General features: G+C 43.7%; 1 protein-coding gene across 1 annotated transcript in view; it reads right to left on the reverse strand.

The window, feature by feature from the left end:
- Positions 1-481: 481 nt before the first annotated feature.
- LOC142104609 (fatty acyl-CoA hydrolase precursor, medium chain-like) overlaps positions 482-27,862 on the reverse strand; it is a 31,542-nt gene continuing 4,161 nt past the window's right edge. The window contains exons 4-13 of the mRNA XM_075189386.1: positions 27,607-27,740; positions 21,662-21,815; positions 21,124-21,237; positions 19,902-19,997; positions 19,134-19,274; positions 18,206-18,283; positions 14,234-14,381; positions 2,890-3,039; positions 2,203-2,275; positions 482-1,196 (exon numbers count right to left, since the gene is read on the reverse strand). Of these exons, the coding sequence (XP_075045487.1) occupies positions 1,010-1,196; positions 2,203-2,275; positions 2,890-3,039; positions 14,234-14,381; positions 18,206-18,283; positions 19,134-19,274; positions 19,902-19,997; positions 21,124-21,237; positions 21,662-21,815; positions 27,607-27,740 (1,275 nt within the window). The 3' untranslated portion in view covers positions 482-1,009. The remainder of the gene's footprint in view (positions 1,197-2,202; positions 2,276-2,889; positions 3,040-14,233; positions 14,382-18,205; positions 18,284-19,133; positions 19,275-19,901; positions 19,998-21,123; positions 21,238-21,661; positions 21,816-27,606; positions 27,741-27,862) is intronic.

A 27,862-nucleotide genomic window follows, 5' to 3' on the forward strand; every position in this document is an offset into this window, starting at 1 on the left:
GACACGCGGCGCACTGATCGCAATCGCATGGTAAAACAATATTAATCAAAATATTTTCTATCATCCAATTATTCCACTTTGACAGTACCTACACACAGGTCATCTCTATGTACAGTGTGTAAGATTATGTTATTGAAATTATTACATTATTGTACAAGTAAAGACTGTTTCATACATGTATATCTGCATTGTGATTATAAATGTATATGTATTGATACAGGAGTTATATATAGAAATCTGTGAGATACAGTAAATTAGGTTTAAAAGACTGAGGTAGGAGTGACATAATAGGGATGTGTAAGTGCGTATGGGGATGTAACGAGTGTATCCAGGAGCAGAATAAGATAGATAGTGTCCGCTATTATGTAGTACAATAAGGGTTCTTTTATAGTATACAAAAATAGATACTTTAAAAACAGATTGTATATACAGGCATTAAATGCATCTTGATTTATGTATAAGAAAAACCATGTAAACACAATTAAATCCATATTTTTTATTAATGATTATACTGTTAAGAGTTGTTCATTTAGTTTATTAATTTCTTTATTGTTTGTATGTGTTCTGATGTGACCTTTTAGTGTACAGACGCTTGTGCGGATACTGTAATCTGTTCTCTGCCTATATTCAGTAACACACATTTAGGCAGATCGTACTTACACCAATATTCAATATGAAAATGCTGGAGTTTTGTGCTATTTTTTAAAATGCAGGTGTGTGCAGGTTCAAATCCAGCAATTTGAAATGAAATAAGAGTAAAAAAAACAAATACATTATTTTCCTTTTAGGAATTACTTACGGTGAAAAATGATAAAATATCAAAATTAAAGATAAGACGGTCAGTCAGATGTAATATTTATCAGGGTTAGTAAGATGTAATTCTGTTACTTGCTTACAGCTCCTTGAACATCCGTGCTGTTAGGAGTATGTTAAGATGATGGGCTGGTCCGTCTCGATCTTCCTACAAGACGATCTGTAAGCCTCTACTTCTGGGATGATCTGGGGACATTTACAGCTCTGAACGGGTTTCCCTTTCCTTCAGCAGCTCCTGCATTTTCTCAGGAAGACTTGTCGTCCAGAATTTAAATTTTTCGGCTTTCAGTCCTTCTGAAGGAACCTGCTCCAAATTAATTTTCAGATAACCTTCGTCTTGGTCGTATTGAGGCCAGTTGATGAGCCCTGGCCCATTGGGATTACTGAAAAAGATAAAATGAGAGATTGTTAAAAAGAAAAAGTGTCAGAATAGAGAAGAGTCTCTACAGACTGGTGTCCAAGGGAAGAAGTGACTTGCACATATAGGAGGGAGTAAAGAAGTAGGGCTAGAAGTTGTGATTACACAATCTTGTGCAGTTTTTATGGGACCACCACATTAGTTAGTAACAAGGCTATTATTATAGGATTGCAATAAGATATCAGAGAAATCTTCTTTGGTCCCAGCCTCATCATTCACAAATCCAGTACTCAGATGTCTATGATAATGAGCCATTTATACGACGATGGCGTTAGCTGTTCTATCCTATGAGGAGAGCATCGCAGGAGAGTGATCCCTCCCCAGCAGGCTTCCTGCTCCCCAATCCCATAATTCTGCACAGACCATTAGAACCTGTAAGTAAACTGATTGCGATCACTTACTACAAACTATTCGCCGGGTCAGGCTCCTAACGGTCAATGTTAATAAATAGGCATGTTATATAATTTCTTATTACTGCGATAACATATGATAACTGATGCAAGGAAAATACATTTGGTCATAAATAGACCCCTAAGTCTCCTGTAAATATGAGTCTCCTGAGCACTACGCCTCTTACACCACAATGAACATAAAGTGTCAAAGGGCGATATGGATTCTGTTGGGTCAGAGCAGACATGGGATAGAAAACACATCTATCCGATGGCTCCAGATCGACCTGTAACCTCTGGACGGTTATATTTGCTGTTTAGAAGACTCTTATGCTCCCAGTCCACATCTCACCCCTTTTATATTAGTATCTGATACTAGCGCACATCCTATGACAACTGAGCCACTGGATTTAGGTAAGGAGAAGAGTGAATGTAGACGGGGCCTTGGTAGTACAAGGGCTTTGGATATTCAGTCACAATACTGTGGTCTCTGATCTTTTACCCAGTATTGGGGCTCAGACAAGTGACCCCACAGGGCGTAGATACCATGTCAGGACCAGGGGAGATCAGCAGATATCTTACCCAGTGCGGGCAAAGTTGGCCCAATATCTCATGACTTTCTTACTCAGAACCTTTTCTTCTTCCTCAGCGGCACCTACAGAGATACAATAACAGTGTTAATAAGACCACAAAATATGGAGCAAAATAGATCCCTTTTATGTGATTTGGAGGAATGGGACGCTAAGTGCCAATACCTGGTGAAGGCACATTGTTGCTCTTTGCAGCGTTTTATGTAATAAGCCCCAAAGATGATTATAATATAAATAAAATCTCCATCAACTTCAGTAGTTGTGCTGACTTCTTAAGTCAGAATTGGGATGGTGCTAATTTCCTGCCACATTAAGTTCCATTAATATTCCACAAACCCATGGTCTGCAGTAAATCAAAGATAATACTATTCTGCCACCTGAAATCTGTGACGTCACCGTACATCACTGGTCCTCTCCAGTGATCCCAGCAACTGAGGCCCAGAGACAGCTGGTTTCTCCACCTTTGTTTACTCATCACGTCTGGTGCATTATGACACCTCCTTCCCTTTACTACCTTGTCTGGTCTAGTTTTATGACCAGACGTTACTGATCTCCATGACTTTATTACTGGCAGATTCAATCCTACTTCCTGCCTAGACACCATATTGTGACGGACTTGTGCCAGGCATTCCTATAACACGCCCATTTCAGGGCTCCTCTCAGCCTTTAGGGAAATTACCTGAGAACATTAGACCGAGTTCCAGATATGGCCCTCCTATAACAAAGAACACCTCATCTCCATGGTCGGCCTTCACAAAAGCTGGCTTAGAATCCTTAGACATGGACGGACGGCACTGGAACTCATAGAAGTAGACTGGGTGACCGGCGTCTGTTGGAAAGGAGGAGAATTGTAGTGACAGGGTCACAATATGAAGAATCAAAGAGACATAAAACATAAAGCTGTGTATTTAACAAATGAGGAGAAATATATCCTACCTCGTAACCTTGCCTCCTCTTCAGCTGGGACAGGGGGTTGGGCACGTCACAATGGGGGCACTGCCACATCGCTAGGGGTGTGTGACTACCCCATACTCTCATGACCTCCCCTCCAATCACCAGTCACTGAACGGCACCCATTCACTGCTGCTCTGACATGAAGATAATACCTCCCAATTTTCCCACCAGCGGGACAAAGTTATCTCGATCAGGATGGCAGGACAGAACCCTCAAATCAGGACTGTCCCACCTAAATCGGGACAGTTGGGAAGTATGGAATAGAAATTTTGGATTAAAGTGGACTTGTCACCAGGTCCTACCATGTTATATTTTTGCTCTGCACAATATGTATTAAGTCAAAAACATGGTTTCCCTAGAACACTGCTTGCACGGACTGAGCATTGTATTCTGTGCACTATACTCTCTCGCGGCCAGGCTTCTTCCAGAGCACACAGGAGAGCAATGTGGTGTAGAGCTGGCTCAGGACAAACATACTACAGTATTAAAGTTAGACTTGGAAGATGAGCTGGGCTTTTAGAGTAGACAGCGCACTTCCGGGCCGGCTTCCTCTATAGCTCATAGCTCTCCTGCATCCTGGAGGAAACCTGCATGGGAGAGAGAATGGCGCATAAACAGATATCTCACAAGTGAACATAGCGCTAGGGAGAACCTGGTTCTTCTGCTAATAAAAGAATCACAGGATCTTGTAACAGGTCCCTTATATCTTGTCTAACGGAATGTATTTCCTAATCTCCATATTATATAATGTTATTTCACAGTCATTTCCTCTTCCACTTAGTATGTTAATGAGTAAAATGTGGCCGGTTTAGTTAGCAGCACACTGAATTAGACACCAAATATATATACACACATATATATATTTTAAAAACAATGTGGACTTTTGGTAATAGGGGTAACCAGAGGAATGAATTTTCGAGTAAAATATTTGATGATAATATAGTTCCAGTAGAATCCAATAATGAATTGGATAATTTATTTTGGGATCTGGAAAAGGTCCTCATTAAAGAGACTAAGCTATGGTGGGATATTAAGAGCTTGGAGCAGTATATCCAGGTTGATAGGGTCCCAAGAGGTTTACGATTGAATAAATCCCCCACATTCAATTCTAGTGATCCAAATTTTTCTTAAAGAATGGGATACTATTCTCCATGAATGTTCCAAAAAAATGATGCATTTAATCATACAGGAAAAAAGGAAAATGACTCTTATTTTAGAAACTGAGATACAGGCCAAAGAAGGTATTATGGGTGGATTTAAAGACCACAAAGATTTTACGATCAATGAACAGGTTCTTGGCAAAAAGCTTAATAGAGTGGAAATGGAGGTAGCTAAGGTCAAAGAAAGGAAATATGCCAGAGACCGAAACGATTATAATAAGGATCAAATAAAAAACTGGAGGAAGTTTCCTAATATGTCATATAGAAATAATACTGAGCCTAATAAGAACATGAAGATCTCTGAACCATTGACGAGTGTTCCATTTAAAAAGAGAGTCCGTACACCTAGGAACCCTTCTAGTAGGAGACAGACGGACGTTAATACTTATAGGAATCGCTTTTCTGTCTTGGATAGGGTTGAGAGTGAGGTGGATGATTTTTTGTCCCCAGACCCAGCCGTAAGAGAGAGACCCAAACATCCACTACAAGAAAATATCAGGCTAGCGTCTCCTCTAAAACGCAGATTTTTAGAGGAAGAGGGAAGCGAGGGGGCAACAAAACCTTACAAAAGGCGATACATGTAGCTGATGAGGCAAGTTTAAAGAGTAATGGTATTTTTAATCTTTCCACACACGTTTTGTCGAACTCAGAAATTTCGGTTCTGGGGAAGGGCTTATCCTTTGCCCCTTCCAAAAAATGTAATAAATTTGAATTGTTTATTGATATTAACAAGTTCGTTAGAAAATTAACATTAAAAAGGCATTTTCTGAGAAAAGAACAGGCAGTTCTAACGAATTATGATGATTCTTCGAAATCAGGCCTTAATGCACCCTCCAAATACTACCCCTTGGAATCCAAGAGTCTTTATAGAAATTTTTCAGACTTTGGTCACTGAAGACTTGTGTCATTCTAAACCTAGTAACTCCAAGGAGTATGGGGTTAACAATCTCAAGCCACAAGAGGTTAAGGCTTTCAAGGATCTACAGACCAATTCTAATTTAATAATAAAACAAGCTGACAAGGGGGAGGGGTAGTTTTAATGAATAGGGACAAATATGTGGTGAAAGCCTTACGTCTTTTAAGCGATACAGTTTCCTATAGAAAGTTGAGCAAAGATCCTACAGAGGGATTTGTTTCTGAGTTAAGGGACATTCTCACTACTGCACTGCATGATAATATCATAGTAAAGGATGAATACCAATACTTGATAATGAATTATCCTGTGGTGCCAATATTCTACTTCTTGCCCAAAATACATAAAAGCCTTGAAAATCCACCTGGTCGTCCTATAGTTGCCGGTATCGATTCAGTTACCTCTAGGGCTTCAGAATATGTAGATTTATTCCTACAGAAGTATGTAGTACAGTTACCAGCTTATTTGAAAGACACTACTAGTGTCCTTAAACTATTTAGAGATTTTCCATGGAAAACGGATTATATTTGGGTCACGATCGATGTCCAGGCTCTTTATACTTCCATTGATCATAGGAAGACTATTGAAGCTGCCAGACACTTTCTGGATCTTGATGAGAACCTCACCCTAGCTCATAAAGAATTTATTTGTGTCCTTATGGAATTTATCCTGACTCATAATTTTTTCAAATTTTTGGACCAATTTTATATTCAGATATGTGGCACAGCTATGGGGACTATCTTTGCCCCTAGCTTTGCCAACCTCTTTATGGGCCAATGGGAGGAACGCTATATCTATCTCTCGGAAAAGTATAAGGACAATATTAAGTTGTACCGCAGATATATTGATGACATAGTTATGGTCTGGGCGGGTACCCCGCAGTCTTTAGAAGAATTTATAAGTACTCTTGATAATAACGAGTACAACTTGAAGTTCACAGTTAAGTATGATCTTAGTCAAGTGGAATTTTTAGATCTCATTCTAATCCAACAAGATGGTTGGGTCACTACAAAAAATTATTTTAAAAGTGTTGATGCTAATAGTTACCTTCATTTTGGGAGTTGCCACCAAAAGAAATGGAAAACGAACATTGCGTTTTCCCAATTTAATCGGGTTAAGCGTAACTGTAGTGATCCTGTGGTATGTAGGGAGCAATTAGCAATCTATCATGATAGATTTCTGGAAAGAGGGTATCCCAAGTCCCTCCTTGTCGGAGCTCTTAATAAAATTGATAATGTAGATAGATCATCATTAATAGATTGTACCAAGAAGGAACATAGAGCTAATAAGGAAGTGGTGAATTTCATTACTAATTATAATAAGGATGAGACTTTGATTAGATCAGCATTTACAAAACATTGGGGTATCCTCAAGAGAGATCCGGTTTTAACTAATATTTTATCAGATGGACCCAATATTATTTTTAGAAAGAGCCGCAGTCTTAAGGACATGCTGGCTCCGAGCCTACTTCAAACAAATAGAAGTTGCCCTTCTACTACTTTTTTGGATTGCAAAGGAAGTATAAAATGCAATCATTGTAATGTGTGCCGTTATATGAATACTAATAACAAACAATTTTGTAATTCTGATGGGAGTAAGAGTTATACAATTTCTAGCCTTATGAATTGTATCTCTACATCCGTGGTGTATCTTTTAGAATGTTCCTGTGGCTTGAGGTACGTGGGAAAAACAAAACGATTACTAAAGTTGCGTATCCAGGAACACCTCAGAAATATTAAGAACAAAGTATTAAGCCATTCTGTGTCTAAACATTTTTTTGGTGCACACCAATCAGATCCTAAACATCTTAAATTTCTTGCCATAGAACATGTAGTACAGGGTCCTAGAGGTGGCGACTTAGGGAAGAAATTAGCGCAGCGTGAGATGTATTGGATATACACACTCAATACGCTGTCACCACTTGGACTAAATGAAGGTTTTGAAGTGGCTCCTTTTTTATAATTTTTTTTATAACTTTTTGTAACTCTCTGTATGTATCATGTATCTCTTTTAATTAGCTCCTAGAGTATTCCACTTATTATAGTTATTTATTAACTGTGTATAACTGTATTGGTTATGTTGTATGAGGTTGGTTATGGCTCATCCAAGTGGGCTGCATATGAGTAGAATGTATAGTATTTACTTTTTTATGTTTGCATAGCGTGATAACGCTGCCTCTAGTATGGACTTTGTCCGTTTTTTGGCATATTGCCGATTCTGATTCATATGATTTGTATGTGCTATTGCTTGGTATAGAATTTTTGCAGTTGCGCAGACGATGATGCCGGTGGTTGGGTCACGGAGTTTGTTCATGTGCCCCACTTCCGGTTTTCAGTGCGCATGCGCGAAGCAGCGCGATGTATTTTCTACACGCATATGACATCTTTCTCTCATTATTATGCCTACTATTTGTTTTCCATGTCTCTAAAGGCTGTTGTTTACCTGACTGGCAGAATGTTACCTGGGCAATACATTTGTATATTTGAATGTTTTTACTGTACATTTGTGCCTAATAAGATCACTGGCAGATGAGTTCTGCACATGCGCGGATGCCCCTCTTCCGGTTTCGAGTGCGCACGCGCAAAATGGCGCTAGGCACTATATATAGAGACGCTGTTTTGGACAGCTATACCTGTGTTTGCTCCTGATGAAGTCTGTTTTACAGACGAAACGCGTTGAGTATTTGCTGCTACACTACCATCGCTGATCAGATAGGCTTGTCATCTGCTTCTGGATGTGTAAGTTACTACTGTTTTTAATAAACTTGAATTTTTTGGATACTATATCTGTGTCCTTTCGTGTATTGAGGTAACCAATTGGATAATCAAGGTTGGCTGAAGATTGATTACACCCTCACAGTCCACAGGATAATCCTACAGATAAGCCATTAAACTTTGGCTTCTGGTACGCATACATCTTCATTGGTGTGACCTGTTTGTGTATATATCTTCCTGAATGCTATTTGGCCTTGTGTGATCTTTCATCTTATGAACTAATCATATTTACTCTAGACACTGTCGATATCCACATGGTGGGAAGCTCTGGCTTATCCATTTCTGGTGGTTTGGTTCCTTCTCTGGATTTTTCCACTTGGCTCAATTAACCCGCCATACTACACTATTGTGCGCCTCCTCTCATTTTATTTTTACATATATATATATATATATATATATATATCACTGTCACGAACGCGCTCCCAGCTGCCGTGACGTTGGGGTGTTTGCTGTATGAGGTCACACACGATTTCAGCCCGCAGTCTCTCTCACCTATCACACAGGTTCTTAGACCTACGGAATCGCCCCCAAACACAGCGCTCTCACACCCCCCAGACACTTCAGGTACAGCCACCACCTATTGGTTATGGGCAATAGGACCCCAATATACTGTCCCACGCTGGCACACAGGCTCCTAGTTCCACAAACTAGCAAGACTCACACCAGCACCCACAGGGTTAACTCTTCACACCTCCAGACTGTTACACAAATGTACATACAAGCACACACAGCTTGTTAATCAAATGTATCAACCAGTCACACACTGGGTAACCTGGATAAGCAATCTCTCTTCTACACAGGCTATGGATTCTTTAGAGTATCAAGGACGCAACTTATTAAATTTTAGATTTAATATACAAAAGGTACAGGGCATACAGATATAAAGAAAAATAATGAATAAACAAATAATAAATTTGACATAAAAAGCAAAACAGTTTAAAATAAAAGAGATAACGTACAGAGCATTACTTACATATAATAATCTGTATGCCTGGGGCAGGCAGAAATGAGGTACAGTCCTTCAATTAGATTGATCCCCAAAAGTCTGACAATTTGTTCCCTCAGAACACAGATTTTTAAGCAACCTCAAATGGGTGCGGCATTCACAGGGGCAGGGTTAATGCTAATCGGGGTTGTGTCCTGGGACACCTTTTCAAACCAAATTTACCTGTTGCCTGATTTATTAACCAATTCTACAATGTGATATATTTGTCCTGGACAGCGTTACATCGATCCAATCTTATCATTAACAAATCCCTTATGACTTGGTTCATCTTGTCATATCAAACATGCCTAAGTACAGGGCATTCGCAGAGCTTCCACTCCTTTTCTCCATTTCTCTGTGGGTCAGAATTCTTAATTTAACATATGAGCTGCCCTTCCTCATGCTATTGAGGAATAGGTGGTTGATCTCTGCTTTTATTGATTTTAAGTGGCATATTTTAAAACTGAATTCTTTCTGTCTATACAGTATTACCTATAGGCTATGTTATCCCCTGGCCTCATTGAGCCAGACCACATGCTGAGCGGTACCTACAAGTCTATTCAAGTGTCACAAGCAAACAGTGCTATGTCCTGAAAGCTGCTAACAGTGGCAGGCTTATCTCCTCACACTGGGATGTAAAAAAATCCAAACACCATTACATCAGACTCTGCGTCTTTTACTGTTACACTAGCTTATCAATGGATTCATTTGATACAACCTATTTACCCTGCCGTTATGAATTATCCCTTGTAAATAAATGCAAGCTCTCTAATTTACACCTAGGGGTTAGTTTGTGTTTATACTACCTATTGAAGGGAAGTACTAGCTAGGGAAATACATGATCAAATACAATGGATGTCTGTGATCTGCATATCTAAAGCTGGTCTCTGCACAAAGGGTTTACCTAACTCAATTACATGTTCTTGGCCTCATTTGGTCACACCTTTATCTGAATTGACCATCAGGTTAATTTAGGTATTCATGCAAACATTTATTTGGGTCCTGACATCCAATATTCTATTTCAGCATATCAGATTTATGCTTTATCCTGACATCTCCCCCCTTCAAGAGATGGCATGGGCATTGACTGACAGGTCAATGCCCAAGATCATCTCATCTAATTTCCCCCTGGGTCCACTGTAATAGCTGCTAGCTGGCTCTCACTGTCATTATGAGCCTTCAACCGATTATTATGAAAATTTCTCTCTATCATCCTGGCAGGGGAATCATACCACTGCTTCTGGCTGGTCTGGGCCTGCATCACGTTCTCGTGTACCAACCCTGTTACAGTGTGCACTTTGTCTCTAATCCTCATGTCTTCTAAGTGAAAGCCTGAGGGAAAAATGGCCAGGAATTCCTGATACTGTACTTCTAAGTGGGAACCCCTTAAGGCTGGCACAGCAGAATACCTACTTCTACTCTGCCCTACTCCCCAGTTACAACCTTCCCTGTCAGTGGGACACCCTATGCACTTCTTATCTTGGGGCCTACATAACAGGACACTCCCCTCCCCCTTGGACTCATCTATCTGGGGATGTAGAGTAGCCGGGAGTATGGGCCCCTCATTTATCTCCTCTAAGCCGTTAGATGGCTGGCTAAGTGAGTGTGGGCTAGCAACTGACCCCCTTGTCTCTATGGAAAACTCAGACGAATGGTCAGAACTCATATGTAGATCTGAGTGGTGAACATTCGAACTACAGGTCCCAGCAACAAAGTAAGAATTGCTGTCACTCGCTACTTCCCGTTGGTCAGGACTATGTGTCTCCCCCACATGCTCAATCGCTCTGTATGCAGCTGGTTCAGGCACAGAACACACATCTTCACTCTGCCCTCTCTCCCAGTTACCTGGTACAGCATCTTCCGAGCACATTACCTGGGTAGAAACATTGTCTTTCTCTAGCACAACAGAATTAATCACATTGTCATCTGTCCCATTTCTAGTAAGCGTATTATCTACACCAGTATTAATGCCAACATCTGCAATAACAATGTCCGCTGTCCCTATCCCATGACAAGATGTCAGTGTAAAAACAGGTTTGGATTCTAACACAATACTGTTATTGACATTATCCTCATTATAGGCAGTAGGTCCAATAAGACATTCTCTTTCCTTATCACATCCTGGCACCTCGGGTTCTTCCCGTAAATCATCATAATTGCCAGAGTTAACACTGGCACGTATCAGCTTCTCATCATCACATTTCACTCGCACAGCACCAGATGCAAAATGATTACAGAACAGTTCAGGTTCTTTACACAAAGTCACATCATTGGCAGGTTCAGCATTATCCCATACTACCTGGGCTGAGTCACATGGTGTAACAGAATTAGAGATAGTAGGAACAACATTTGCGGGAACATACTGAGAATTTAACCATCCAAGATCAGTAACTACTAAAACATTTGTGGGAATATCTTCAGGCACTTCCATTTTTCCCCCAGAAATAGTCTTCTCAACAATTATGTCCTCTTTAAAATCAGCCTCCTCCAATAGCAAATTCTGTGCAGCATCTGGTAGTATGCTGCTAGCATCATCAGCTTCCCCCAGCAGATTAAAAGGGGCCTCTGGATGCAAAATCTCGGTAGCATATTCCATGTTATCTGTAGCTGGCAGGGGTACCTTTTCCTCGTGGGCCACCCCTATAGGCTGGGTGATTACTGATCCAGCTTGTGAAAGAAGCTGCTGCAGGTGCTGCCTTTCGTCAGCCACCCGGCGACACTGATCTAGCCAGAATGGGGTATGAAGTCCACCCCTGAAAGATACCTCTTCCTGAGCGTATTCAAAACTCTCCTCCAGGTAGTCCAGCCGTTCCATAAGACTCATCGTGTAGCCCGGAATAAGGACCATCATGCGATACTCGCTGAAAGGATGTATCGGGCTTTCCTCTTCCCAGTCGAGGTGTTCGATGATCTCCCTGCGTGTCTTGTTGTGGCAGGAGAAACCTCGCAGCTGAGCTTCTTCAATTAGCTCTGCCATACTCATCATGACAAGTGGATTCTTTGGATTTAAGAAAATGTACCTACTCGGATCCTCTGGTTCAGTGACATTATCCACACCTTGATCCTCTGGTTCTGTCTTGCTCCCCAGCTCAGGTTCCATATCACATTGCTTCTTTGCATCATCCTCCAATAATGCGTGAACCAGCTCCTTTTTAGTTTTATCTGTCCAGTCGAGACCTCGCTGCTCACACAGGGCAATTAAAACTTCTTTGGCTTTTTTCTTGTAAGCAGCTGCCATCCTTGCAGTCACTTTGCAAAATAAAAGATAGAAAAGAAAAACAAGAGAGAAGGGAAGGGAACTGCTTTGCACGTATGTCTTCAAAAATTATAGCCCTGAGTTTCGTCCTTGTAAAACTATTGTATTCCTCGCAAGGTTACAATCAGTTTATAAGTGCAAGGGTTAATTGCTTAAACCATGCACTTAATACTCTAAGAAATTAAATCATCCCACCGCTATGCCACCAATTTGTCACGAACGCGCTCCCAGCTGCCGTGACGTTGGGGTGTTTGCTGTATGAGGTCACACACGATTTCAGCCCGCAGTCTCTCTCACCTATCACACAGGTTCTTAGACCTACGGAATCGCCCCCAAACACAGCGCTCTCACACCCCCCAGACACTTCAGGTACAGCCACCACCTATTGGTTATGGGCAATAGGACCCCAATATACTGTCCCACGCTGGCACACAGGCTCCTAGTTCCACAAACTAGCAAGACTCACACCAGCACCCACAGGGTTAACTCTTCACACCTCCAGACTGTTACACAAATGTACATACAAGCACACACAGCTTGTTAATCAAATGTATCAACCAGTCACACACTGGGTAACCTGGATAAGCAATCTCTCTTCTACACAGGCTATGGATTCTTTAGAGTATCAAGGACGCAACTTATTAAATTTTAGATTTAATATACAAAAGGTACAGGGCATACAGATATAAAGAAAAATAATGAATAAACAAATAATAAATTTGACATAAAAAGCAAAACAGTTTAAAATAAAAGAGATAACGTACAGAGCATTACTTACATATAATAATCTGTATGCCTGGGGCAGGCAGAAATGAGGTACAGTCCTTCAATTAGATTGATCCCCAAAAGTCTGACAATTTGTTCCCTCAGAACACAGATTTTTAAGCAACCTCAAATGGGTGCGGCATTCACAGGGGCAGGGTTAATGCTAATCGGGGTTGTGTCCTGGGACACCTTTTCAAACCAAATTTACCTGTTGCCTGATTTATTAACCAATTCTACAATGTGATATATTTGTCCTGGACAGCGTTACATCGATCCAATCTTATCATTAACAAATCCCTTATGACTTGGTTCATCTTGTCATATCAAACATGCCTAAGTACAGGGCATTCGCAGAGCTTCCACTCCTTTTCTCCATTTCTCTGTGGGTCAGAATTCTTAATTTAACATATGAGCTGCCCTTCCTCATGCTATTGAGGAATAGGTGGTTGATCTCTGCTTTTATTGATTTTAAGTGGCATATTTTAAAACTGAATTCTTTCTGTCTATACAGTATTACCTATAGGCTATGTTATCCCCTGGCCTCATTGAGCCAGACCACATGCTGAGCGGTACCTACAAGTCTATTCAAGTGTCACAAGCAAACAGTGCTATGTCCTGAAAGCTGCTAACAGTGGCAGGCTTATCTCCTCACACTGGGATGTAAAAACCTCCAAACACCATTACATCAGACTCTGCGTCTTTTACTGTTACACTAGCTTATCAATGGATTCATTTGATACAACCTATTTACCCTGCCGTTATGAATTATCCCTTGTAAATAAATGCAAGCTCTCTAATTTACACCTAGGGGTTAGTTTGTGTTTATACTACCTATTGAAGGGAAGTACTAGCTAGGGAAATACATGATCAAATACAATGGATGTCTGTGATCTGCATATCTAAAGCTGGTCTCTGCACAAAGGGTTTACCTAACTCAATTACATGTTCTTGGCCTCATTTGGTCACACCTTTATCTGAATTGACCATCAGGTTAATTTAGGTATTCATGCAAACATTTATTTGGGTCCTGACATCCAATATTCTATTTCAGCATATCAGATTTATGCTTTATCCTGACAATCACACACACACACACACACACACACACACACACACACACACACACACTTTCATAAGGAATGAAACGTTCTATAAATAAGGATAAGCTGGTATAGATCCACATCAAGCTGTACTAAGTCCTGGCTCAGTCTCGTACCTCGGTGATATTTAGCCGTCTTCAGGGCCGGTATTACAATCATGAAGTCTCCGATCAGATCCACAATGAGGCTGCGGATTTCTGCAGGATCAGTCGCATCGCCCAGATATTCCTCCAGCAGCAGAGATGAAGCGCTGGACAGTGAACCCTGAAATATTTTGAAATATTTTCAGAATGTCAGATGTGACTTCAGGTTCTGCAAGATCCAGAACATGCGACACATACAGCAACAGGAACTGCCCGAGACAAACGGGGTGAAACGGGATTGTGACACTTATTTCACATGAGGAAACAAAGTGAGACAATCCCAGCTCTGTACTCTATACAGAATGAAGCTGTTTTATGTCTGTTTCTATTGTATTTAATTAGTTAACAAAAATGACAACACAGACTTATGTTACATGTATCAGTTTCCTGCAAAAGAACTACACACAGTAAGTATTAGAAGAACTTAGTGTGCAGTAACTGGTATATATAGCACATATAGGTTGTCTCTCATTCACAAAACAGAGCAATAAAAGATAAATAAAACAGATTATACGTTCTATTATGATTGGATATATGATAACTGCTAAAGGGCATGTCTTTGGGTGTGTACTGGCAGGACCAAGATTCTAAATATACCTGTAAATCAGAATTTCGGCCGTGGAATCGATTAGTGCCCGGTAGCGGATGTGGTAGGATTGATCAGCTGTCACAACGCCGACAGACTTTACAGTGACCTTAAAATAAAGATGAGTATACCCCACAGTGGGCGAAGGCAGATTCTCCACATACTTCTGCTGATTCTGATGAGGAAGACACAGCCCCAATAACTAGACGGGATTTCCTGGCGCTAATTAAAAAAATGAAAGCGCTTAAATCTTAAACCGCCTTGCATTCATTACGTGCGGAGAGGTCTTCAATTGGCAACCGCACTGATCAAGTGGAACAGAGGCTAGAGGCGGTGGTGTCCTCCCAGACAGGAATGGAAGAGAATATTGTACGTCTTCGTTGCAACACATACTTATTTATGTCATAATATTAAACATAAATACTGCTATATTTTAAGTTATATGCATGTTAGTGAAACCCAAGGTTCAGGTTGCAGAAACTGTGTCATGTTTAGTATCATTTTAATCCCCTATTCATCAGCAGTTATCCGGTTCATTCGCCGAAGAGATCGCACATTGCATCCTCTAAACATTTATTCCCTAACATCACTAACTAAAGTGATGCCAACTGTAATATGCAAATAGAATAGTTGAAACTGGATTCTTGGCGGGAAAGTCGGAGCACATCCCCTGGAGAGATGACCCCCACCTTTGGATATTTTGGTTTGAACTGGCCTATGACCTGCAGTACACTGGACCTTCCTGAAGCCTGGACCAATAAAAGCAACCCACATCATCTACATTGTTTTACTGTATCTCTGTCTGCATATAAGCAGGGGCTGTGGGCTTAGTGACCAGTCTTCTTGACCACAGCCTTCAGACCTGAATGACTGTACACTGGATCCAGAGCACCTGCAATAAGTAACTGCTGTACTTGTTTTTATTTCGCATCATTATTCTGCTACTTTTGGATAATAAACTGATGAAAGACACATAAAACCACTATATACACTACTTATATTTTGTATCACTGTATGCTTTATGTGTATTTATTTCCTGGATAAGATTCTACTAAGAGCAACTTATTATTTCAGCCACAAGACACCCGAACAGGCTGTACCTTCCCTACCACTGCGCCCTACATCTCCACCCTCCTCTCTATTCACACTCCATCCCGCCCCCTCTCCGTTCTGCCTCTGATCGTCGCCTCTCTTCCCCCCTTATTACCTCCTCCCACGCGCGTATCCAAGACTTCGCCCGTGCTGCCCCCCTCCACTGGAACAAGCTCCCTCCCTCCATCAGAACTTCCCCTAATCTGTCCAGTTTTAAACGGGCTTTAAAAACCCACCTTTTTCTTAAAGCCTTTCAGTCTCCCACTTAACTCCCTACCTTTTCTGCTGCCTCTTTCCCCTGCGTCTCTCTGTCTGTCCACCCCTTCCCTTAGATTGTACGCTCCTCTGAGCAGGGCCATCTCTCCTCCTGTTTCCACCACTTCTAACTCTGCTCTCCAGCTACTTTGCCCTCCTCCTCGAGGACCCTCCTCCCCCCCGTCCCCTCTGGGGGTCTCCCTGTCTTCCGCGCCCTCCTTCTTGGGCTCCGTTGTTTGCCGATCCTCCCTCCCCCTTTCCCGCCCTCTCTAGCTGTGCATTGAGCCTACTGAGTTACTGTGCTTACTGTTTACTGTACTGTGCTGTCTCACCTTGTATTGTAATTCGTTTTGTCCCTGTACGGCGCCACGGACACCTTGTGGCGCCCTATAAATAAAAATTAATAATAATAATAATAATAATAATACCATTAGCGCCTGATCATTGTTGAGCCTATACTATTTTACTGGTAGGTCTAGTGCTTCATTCCTGTACCTAGTATCCTGTGTTTTCTTGACCTTGTTAAGAAGTATGCAGTCCTGTATTCCTGCCATCCTGTTATTAGTATATAATCCCGAGTTCCTGACACCCTGATACCAGTGTAACACTCTGCTCCCTGAGATTCCAACACCTGCTCTGTGTGTTCTATCCGGAGTTCCCGACACTCTGCTGCCAGTTTGCAGTCCTGTTATATCTCTCCGGCCTGAGGACTCCCAAACCATTGTCAGTTCTTGTTTGGTTTCAAGTGTACTAATACAGATTTCACAGATCTCTGACTCCACTTGTGATATAATACAGTAAATCCGAAATGCATGAAAAGTGGATGAAAGGTGCACACGAGCATTTCGCTATGATTTATATTATGGTAACAGTGAGTGCATACTCTGATAATACAAGACAGTGCTGAATCCTGCTTAGAGCTTCTCTGAGACTCATTTACAAACTGTCTCTGTGTGTGTCTGTGTATGTTAGGGAATTTAGACTGTAAGCCCCAATGGGGCAGGTACTGATGTGAGTGAGTTCTCTGAACAGTGCTGCGGAATTAGTGGCGCTATATAAATAAATGATGATGATCAAATGCACATACCGGCAACAATAAATATGACACTACAATCCTGCGTTCTCTCACTTTAGGGCCTACAACTTAATTACAGCTTTACATCTCTTTTTTAAAATACTGCTCATTGGAGCCTCATTGATCTCTAAAGTCAGGAGACTAAGAGGACACTGGGACTGTGCAATATCCATCAATGATCTGCTTCCGCCATCACAAGGAGCAAAATGATGCTTCACGTGTAGGAGCTGCCATCTCAGATGTAATATCAATAGGAACATGATGACGCAAGAGAGGAAACGGTGTTTGCTAGCACCTCCGCATTATGTGGTCTCACAACAGGTTAGAAGCAGGAATGGTTAAATATGCAATAAAGATATAATTCATTCTTCACCATGGTCGTCTCTCGTCACTGTTCTGACAAAACCCCACTCTGCAGTTTTAGACACGGTGAGATGAGGGGAGCAGGTACCAGACCGAGGGGAGAAGGGATGTAAGGAAAGCTAAGTCTCCTAACACATTGTCACTGTCATATTATATAAATATTATACTGCAGGAGGAAACAAACTACCAAAATATTATACAAAGGAGATTGTAAGCTTGCGAGCAGCCTTCTCACCTCTTTGTCCGTTTTACTCAGTGTGCTTATTAGTTTACTGTGTTTGTCCCCAATTGTCAAGTGGTACAGAATATGTTGACGCTATATAAATAAATGATGATAATGGAGGGGGGGGGGGGCGGGGGCTATTAGCTGTAATATTCCTCACAACATCACGGATGTGTATTTTTATCCTATATTACGGTAAGATTCTTCGCTCATTTCTCCTTGCGCCTTTATGGGGCGAGAGGAAAAGGGAGACAAGATTTATGTCAAAATCTCCGCCACAAAGTGTTTTCAGAAATAGTCGTGAGACTTCGTGGCTGATTGAATTCCCCCCATAGACTGTACAGATCTTACCAGAATGGGGAAGGTTCTTAGCATTACATGGGCAACTTCTCTATCCATTCCATCTCTAACTCCGGTAATATTCATGGCCTGCCAACAAAACACACATCAATTAACACAGATATAACATCCCCGTGTCACAGATTCCTATTATCACAATCCTTACCTGGGGTAGCTGCCTCCTTCCAGAATTTCCCCTCGCGTGCACATTGTGCTCACTGACATAACTGAATCTGTATGGTCACTAGGATCCTCGGGCTTTGCTAGGTTGGTGCAGGTTCTAAGGTAGAGCCAACGAGGCTACACACTTAGTCACAAGGGCTGTATGCTTATTTGTAACCATATTAACTATTGTATGCAAGACAATATTACTACTGGTAATGCACGTAAGATGCGCACAAACAATTCTACATCCACTAGATGAACATGTGTCCAGTCATCCATGCGTCCCTACTTCCGTTCTGATATAGGACTGATGCCATCATGGAATCACTTGTCACATTGTTGTGTTGAGTGTCTGTGACCCAGTATCCTGCCTATACCTTCTGGTTACTGAGCCTGGCTTGTACAACTTCCTCCCCAGCTCTGGCTTCTCATGACTACCCTCCCGGGTCTGAATGTATGGACTTGTCTTACCACTTTCTCTGACATTAACTTGTTTAATCCAGAATCCTTTCCTCCCAGTACCGGCACTTCCCATAAACACATCAGACGTGTGCACAAGACCTGGAGGTAACCGAGTGGGTAAACATATCTATCTTTATGGGAAAAGAAGCTGGTAGAGGTGGAGAGCACACTGTCCCCGACACTCGTGTTTATGGCGCTCTACAAACACACACAAATGTAAGAAGTAATGACAATAACATTTTCTAACCAATTACGTTCCAAATTCTGGAAAACACTTTATTATTATTATTATTATATGTAAATAATATCATACCATAGGGATGACCCAACCGAATTCCTGTTCCGTTACGCCAATCATAAATGGGACACTATTAACCTCCTTATCAGCCAAAATCTGTTCCGCAGATTTTGGAAGAAACGCCCCATCAATACTTTCAGGCAGACTGAGGAATTTCTGTAGAGATAGAGAATGGTCATGTCAGAAGTACAGGTGAACCCCAACTACAGAGTCCCCCACCCCCCCCCCCCCCCCCCCAAAAAAAAAACAAACGTGTGCAGATTCTCAATGACGGGAGATATAACAATTTACTGTAATCATCATGGTCTAGTTACCCCTGACCCCCCCTCTGTTTCCTCATCTTGCCCCTGCTGGAGGAGAAATATGAGACCATGTAATGAAACTGATTCATTTTTCTTCCAGGTTTCATTTATGATACTGAATTGATGTCTCTATCAGAGAATCTATTGCTATTAACGCTAAATCCAATGTAAACAGTCTCAATAATACATATAAAATGCATGTATGTAGTCTCCCAATAGCCTCACTTACAGGAAGTCTGGTGTGCACAGGAAAAGTGCTTCCCCTGTAGTCATGTCGCAGATTATCTAAATTAATGTTTGCATACAATATATATTTATGAATGTTAACAGTCACTGTTTTATATGTAGCAACCAGTAATATACATTGAATGCTTATTTAAGTGAAAGTTGAGATTCTTCTGGATGATAATAATTTATACAACATTCTCTATCTGCCCAGTGTGATATTATGATATTGGACAATATGATTACATTACAGTACCAGGCTAGAACTTATAGAGATGATCTCTTCTTCAGATTTTGTCTTGAAACAATCCACCAATGTATTCTGGTCACAGCCAGTCACGTTTGCAATTATCTGCAAGAGTAACAATTAATTTGGATACAAGAAGAACTGCAATGATTCCAAACAATTACTAGTTGACAGCATTTTGTTGAGGTGCATATGATTAGCATCTTAACACAGTTTTGAAGGATGGGAATAGAGCAACCTATAGATGAGCAGATCACAATATTTACAGCAGTATAAGAGCATTAAAGGACCCAAGTGTGCAGACCTTGTAGGACACAATGACGTGTCCACTCATGATTATATAAGTGAGGGCTGCATGTGACAGGGGCAGTGACATGATGTGAGGAGGGGAATAGAGGCAGCAGGAAGCCACAGGCTGAGAGTTATATAGTGGAAGGAGCAGGGTCCCCAGCAGCACAGAGTATATCAGTAGATGAGTGATGTGTTAGTGAGGACAGGGCTGCATGTGACAGGGGCAGTGACGTGATGTGAGGAGGGGAATGGAGGCAGCAGGAAGCCACAGGCTGAGAGTTGTATAGTGGAAGGAGCAGGGTCCCCAGCAGCACAGAGTATATCAGGAGATGAGTGATGTGTTAGTGAGGACAGGGCTCCATGTGACAGGGGCAGTGACATGATGTGAGGAGGGGAATGGAGGCAGCAGGAGCCACAGACTGAGAGTTATTTAGTGGAAGGAGCAGGGTCCCCCAGCAGCACAGAGTATATCAGGAGATGAGTGATGTGTTAGTGAGGACAGGGCTGTATGTGACAGGGGCATTGACATGATGTGAAGAGGGGAATGGAGGCAGCAGGAAGCCACAGACTGAGAGTTATATAGTGGAAGGAGCAGGGTCCCCCAGCAGCACAGAGTATATCAGGAGATGAGTGATGTGTTAGTGAGGACAGGGCTGCATGTGACAGGGGCAGTGACATGATGTGAGGAGGGAAATGGAGACAGCAGGAAGCCACAGACTGAGAGTTATATAGTGGAAGGAGCAGGGTCCCCAGCAGCACAGATTATTAGTTTATCTTTCCCCAGGAACAGATGGATCTTTGTGCAAATGGTACAGGAAGGATGTTGATGTATCAGCCACCAGGTATCGGTATTGGCTGGCGTAAGAAAGCCGTTATTGGCACAGTAGTTGGCGCTATAAACACAGACGAGGTAATTCCATTAGAAAGAAAATATACTTACATTTCTGACAAAAATAACTTCCTCGACAGACCTGGCCATCGAACCTGGCATGATGACTACACCGCTCTGTGCAATGGCTTTGTGGAATAAGCCTTTGGCTAAGGGAGATGCCACCTAAACATGTGAAAAACACAGAGGGGGGAGAAGAGATGAGAGCTTAACAATCATGTTTCTAGAATCAGAATAAAAGGATATTTTTATATCAGTAGGTTTGTCAGAGCACTATACACTCATCAGTCACTTCCTGGGTGAGCTCTTTACATGGAGAGACAACCTGCACATAACGTCTGGTATTCTGAACTTACAAAGATACCTGTGCTGTCTAGTAGTAAATAATTTGATTTGTTCTGTAAAATAGAGCGATATTTTCAGTTATGCTCAGTCCTAGAGGTTCTTCTCTTATCTTTAGATTTCTGTCTGTCGGTATGTACTAAATAAACAGATAACACCCACCAGACTTCATTGCTAGAATATGCAACTACTAAGCTACATGAGAACCTCTCTATATAACCAAGTTATTTTAGTAAATAGAACATACCAAGGCAGAGACACTGATTCCCCCAGCAGACTCCCCAAATATAGTGACGGAGTTGTGGTCACCTCCGAAATCGGCAATGTTATTCTGAACCCACCGGAGTGCCTCCACCTGATCCAAGAATCCGTAGTTTCCAGGCGCCCGTTTATCACCGGAGCTGGGACAGAGAATCACAGGAAGTTTATATCAGGTGGTACCAACTGTCTGATCTCTGTGGCTAGCAGGAAATAGCCACAAAAACACCCACAAACACTACACTAGGGGGGGGGGGGTGATGTTTTTACTATTTATTAGTGTAAACAAGTGTGGTTATTAAATATGTACCACAAAGTGAACTCAAAGGCAAAATCTCCTATCACCAGATCTCACCCCCGTTCTCCACCACTCACCTACCTACCCTCAGTTCTGACCAACATTCCCCCCCCCTCCCCCCTTCAGTCCTCTACACTAGGACACGGCTCTCACTAAATGACGAACAATATACTCAGCTAAGTCGCAGGACAATTACTCCTTACTCATCCTCCTCGACTTTCCAACTGCTTACCATACAGTCCACACCTTTCCCTCCCTTGGACCTCATAGCATTGTTCTCTCCTGGTTCATCTCTCACTCTGCAAACAGTCTATCAGTGTCTCTACTTCTGACACCATCCTCTGCACTCCCTTTATTTTTTAGGGTCTCTCGAGACTCTGTTCTCAGCCCTCTGCTGTCCTCTCTTTATACCTCTTCTCTCAGCCACCACCACCACCTCTATGGAGATAGAAAGTTAAATGTACCTGACCTCCCCTGACCGCTCGCCTTCTCTTTTATCCTGGGTGTGTTCAAGCGTGTGCATCTTCGCATTTATCCTGGGTGTGTTCAAGCGCATCGTTGGAGAAGGCTGCACGTTAGATCAGCTCTGTGTCTTTCCTCCCACACAATTATCTGTCCACAATTATAAAACATCTAAAAACTTGTGAAGACAGTGGGAAATTATTGTTGGGGTACAAAGGAGTGTCATCATCACTCCAAAGACAAGGCCATACCATCTATCCCTGGCTTATCTGCATCAACTGACCTACTGTGTACCGACCCGGCTTGTCAGTTAACCCTTCTCCTGCTGAATCCCTGGTTTATCTGCATCAACTGATCTACTGTGTACCGACCCGGTTTGTCAGTTAACCCTTCTCCTGCTGAATCCCTGGTTTATCTGCATCAACTGATCTACTGTGTACCGACCCGGCTTGTCAATTAACCCTTCTCCTGCTGAATCCCTGGCTTATCTGCATCAACTGATCTACTGTGTACCGACCCGGATTGTCAATTAACCCTTCTCCTGCTGAATCCCTTGCTTATGTAGACCAACTGATCTACTGTGTACCGACCCGGCTTGTCAATTAACCTTTCTCCTGCTGAATCCCTGGCTTATCTGCAGCAACTGATCTACTGTGTACCGACCCGGCTTGTCAGTTAACCCTTCTCCTGCTGAATCCCTGGCTTAACTGCATCAACTGCATATAAAACATTATTTTATATGCCATTATTTTGTTTTTCCTGATTGTACATTTACAAGTTTCTACTTTTTACCTGTTATTATTCTACTATTTATATGCCTTTATCTTGTTTTTCCTGATTTTATATTTACCAGCAACTAGTTTTACCTGTTATTATTCTTGCCTATTTCCATTGTCCTTATTACCTCTCCTTCTATTATTCTTTGCCTTCCACACCCTAATTGGTTATTGTCCTCCATCTTGCTATTGTCTCCCTGCTTATTCTTACCTGTTATCCGCTGTCCTTATTATCTTACTTTTCTGCTATCATTCTTACCTGTCTTCATTGTCCTTATTATCTCACTGTACTGTTGTTCCATGCCCTCCACGCCCTAATTCGTTATTATCTTCCACCTTTTCATTGTCTTCCTGCCTTTGTTCTTACCTGTTTTTCACTGTCCCCACTATCTCACTGTTCTGTTACTCTCTCTCCCTACTATGCCTCCCCGCTCTCACTCCATACCCATACTCTCCCCCCGCCCTACCTCTCCCGTTCCTCCCCGCCATCCCCCGCGCGCTGCTCATCTTGCTAACCTCATCCCCATTTCCCCCCTCTCCTCTCCCCCTTTCTTCTGTGCCCTCTGGAACGCCAGATCCGTCCGCAACAAGCTGACTGCTATCCACGACCTCTTTCTATCCAACTCCTTTAACCTTCTTGCCGTTACTGAAACCTGGCTCTCCGATTCTGATACTACTTCCCCCGCTGCCCTCTCCTATGGTGGTCTCTCCTTCACCCACTCCGCCAGGCCTGGTGCCCGCCCTGGCGGTGGAGTTGGCCTCCTCCTCTCCTCCACCTGTACTTTTCGTGTCATTCCCCCTGAACCCTCCCTCTCCTTCTCCTCTTTTGAAGCTCACTCCATCCGCCTCTTCTACCCCATCCATCTCCGTGCCACTGTCATCTACCGCCCCCCTGGCCCCACCTCCCTCTTCCTTGACAACTTTGCTAGCTGGCTTCCTCACTACCTCTCCTCCGATCTCCCCTCGATCATTCTCGGTGACTTTAATATCCCCATCGACAACCCCACCTACCCTGCTTCCAGCAAACTGCTCACCCTCTCTTCCTCCCTTGGTCTCACCCAATGGACCTCCTCCTCTACCCACTGCCTTGGTCACTCCCTTGATCTTGTCTTCTCCTACCTATGTAATCTCTCCGACTTCTCCATCTCTCCCTTTCCTCTATCCGACCACCTTCTCCTCTCCTTCTCTCTCTCCTCTTCTCCTGCTCCCCTCCCCCTGCCCAAACCTACTCTGTCCATACGCAACCTCGATGCTCTTGACCCTGCCTCTCTGTCCTCCTCTCTCGATACCCTCCTTTCTCCCCTTTCCTCCCAGGCCTGCCCCAACCAGGCGGTCTCCCTCTACAATCACACCCTCACCTCCGCTCTGGACGCGGTCGCCCCTGCCCACTCCGTCCACCCCCGCTGCTCCAAACCCCAACCCTGGCACTCCAAATTTACCCGCTTCCTCCAAAAATGCTCCCGTTCCGCCGAACGTCACTGGAGAAAATCCCGCTCCCTGGCTGACTTCCTCCACTTTAAATTCATCCTTTCATCCTACAGCTCTGCCCTCTCACTCGCTAAACAATCTTTCTTTAAATCCCTCATCTCTTCCCAGTCCTCTAGCCCCCGCCGCCTCTTTGCCACCTTCAGCACTCTCCTGGCCCCCTCCCCTCCCCCCACCCCCTCCTCCCTGACTGCCTCTGATTTCGCCTCCTTCTTCTCCTCTAAAATCGAGGCCATCCGACTTGAAATCTCCTCCTCCACTCTCTCTTCCACCCCTCCCACTCTTCTGTCCTCCCCCCCCAACCACCTTCCCCTCCACTCCTTCCATCCCACCACCGGCGAGGAAGTCCACTCTCTCATTTTATCCTCCCCCCCACTACCTGCCCCCTGGATCCCATCCCCTCCCACCTTCTTCGCTCCCTTTCCCCCACCACCTGCTCCCACCTCGCTCACCTCTTTAATCTCTCCCTCTCCACTGGCATCTTCCCCTCCTCCTTCAAACATGCTCTCGTATCCCCCATTCTTAAGAAACCTAATCTCGACCCCACTTCTCTCTCGAACTATCGCCCCATATCTCTTCTCCCTTTTGCCTCCAAAATTCTTGAGAGGCTCGTCTGCAGCCGTCTCACCTCCTACCTTTCTGAATATTCCCTCCTTGATCCTCTCCAGTCTGGTTTCCGCCCCCTCCACTCCACTGAAACTGCCCTGGCTAAAGTCACCAATGACCTCCTCTCTGCAAAAGCCAGGGGCCACTTCTCCCTTCTCATCCTCCTTGACCTCTCTGCAGCCTTTGACACCGTTGACCACCCCCTCCTCCTTCACACCCTCCAGTCTTTCGGCCTCTCCGGCCCAGTCCTGTCCTGGTTCACCTCTTACCTTACTCACCGTTCCTTCTCTGTCACCACCTCTGGGTCTCTCTCCCCCCCATCCACCCTTCCAGTCGGGGTCCCTCAGGGCTCTGTTCTGGGACCCTTACTCTTCTCTCTATACACCTCCTCCCTGGGTGAACTCATCAGCTCCTTCGGCTTCAGCTACCACCTTTACGCTGACGACACTCAACTATACCTCTCCTCTCCTGATCTCTCTCCCTCCCTCCTCTCTAGGGTGTCCGCCTGCCTCTCTGCCATCACCTCCTGGATGTCCTCTCGATTCCTCAAACTTAACCTTGCCAAAACTGAGCTCATAGTTTTTCCTCCCTCTCATACCCCATCCCCTTCTGACCTCTCCATCACTGTCGACAACACCTCTATCTCCCCTGTCCCCCAACTTCGCTGCCTTGGTGTCATCCTCGACTCCTCTCTCTCCTTTGGCCCCCACATCCTCTCTCTTGCTAAATCCTGCCGCTTCCAGCTGCGCAACATCGCTCGCATCCGGCCCTTCCTCTCCCAAGATGCCACCAAATGCCTTATCCACTCTCTGATCATCTCCCGCCTGGACTACTGCAACCTCCTCCTCACTGGCCTCCCCCACTCTCATCTCGATCCCCTTCGATCCGTCCTTAACGCTGCAGCTAGGCTTATTTTCCTCTCTCGCCGCTCCTCTTTTGTCTCCCCCCTCTACCTAGCCCTTCACTGGCTCCCATTCCCCTTCAGAATCCTCTTTAAGCTCCTCACACTCACCTACAAGGCCCTCGCCAACTCCACTGCGCCCTACATCTCCACCCTCCTCTCTATTCATGCTCCATCCCGCCCTCTCCGTTCTGCCTCTGACCGTCGCCTCTCTTCCCCCCTTATAACCTCCTCCCACGCGCGTATCCAAGACTTCGCCCGCGCTGCCCCCCTCCACTGGAACAAGCTCCCTCCCTCCATCAGAACTTCCCCTAATCTGTCCAGCTTCAAACGGGCCCTAAAAACCCACCTTTTTCTTAAAGCCTTTCTGTCTCCCACTTAACTTCCTACCTTATCTTCTGCCTCTGTCCCCCTACTCTCCCTCTCTCCCCTGCGTCTCTCTGTCTGTCCACCCCTCCCCTTAGATTGTACGCTCCTCTGAGCAGGGCCATCTCTCCTCCTGTTTCCAAAACTTCTAACTCTGCTCTCCAGCTACTTAGCCCTCCTCCTCAAAGGTCCTCCACCCCACGTCCACTTTCGCTCCCTCCTCCCCCCTGGGGGTCTCCCTGTCTTCCGCGCCCCCCTTCTTGGACCCCGTCGTTTTCGGATCCTCCCTCCCCCTTCCCCGCCCTCTCTAGCTGTGCATTGAGCGTACTGAGTTGCTGTGTTTACTGTACTGTGCTGTCTCCCATTGTATTGTGATTTTGTTTGTCTCTGTACGGCGCTGCGGATGCCTTGTAGCGCCTTATAAATAAATATTAATAATAATAATAATAATAATCTCCATCATCTCCACTTAAATGTCTTAACACTACTTAAAGCTCAACCTCACCTTGAGAACCCTCATCAAACCGTCCACTTTATATATCACTGTCCTCGTCACCAGATACTCTCCATCCCATCCTCTTAGATCTCCTTCGGACCTGCGCCACCTCTCACTCCTAACTCCAAGATTTCTCCCGTGCTGCTCCCCACTTATAGAACTCCCTACCCCACCTGACCAGACTCTCCCCCAAATGTCAATCTTTCAAGCACTCTCTCATAATCCCCCACTTTACTATAGGCTCTCCCCCTCCCGTATCATACTACCGCCTCTGCATGTTCTGCCAGCTCCAGTCTCATGTCCACTACAAGTACCACTATCTCTTAATGTCTCAGCATCGCCCTCTCCCTGTAGACTGTAAGCCTCTCACTGGCAGGGCCCTATCTATCCTCTGTCTCACGTCTGCACCTGTTCTGGTTTTATGTATATATTTTAATTGATTAATAATTCTGACTGTACAGCGCTGCAGAATTTTATGGCGCCTAAAAAACCATGATGAATTACTGTGTACATTTATGTAATTTACATGCAAAATGTGAGTTACCCAAGAAAGCCCAAGAGCCCCAGTCGATACTGGATAGAGACAACGATAACGTTTTCATGGGCGCTCAACGCCGAGCCCTCAAACATCATAGCCCCTCCGATCGACAGAGCACCTCCATGTATAAATACCATCACCTGGGCAAAAGCATGAAACGTAACGTTACATTAGTGAGACACAAAGATCTACACGTGTTTGTCTACAGATTCCCACCTGCCCATTACGAGAGGGCAAGAAAGCATCTGACATTTGTGCTTCT

The sequence above is a fragment of the Mixophyes fleayi genome, chromosome 10 (genome assembly GCF_038048845.1).
Source record: "Mixophyes fleayi isolate aMixFle1 chromosome 10, aMixFle1.hap1, whole genome shotgun sequence".
Classification (NCBI taxonomy): domain Eukaryota; kingdom Metazoa; phylum Chordata; class Amphibia; order Anura; family Limnodynastidae; genus Mixophyes; species Mixophyes fleayi.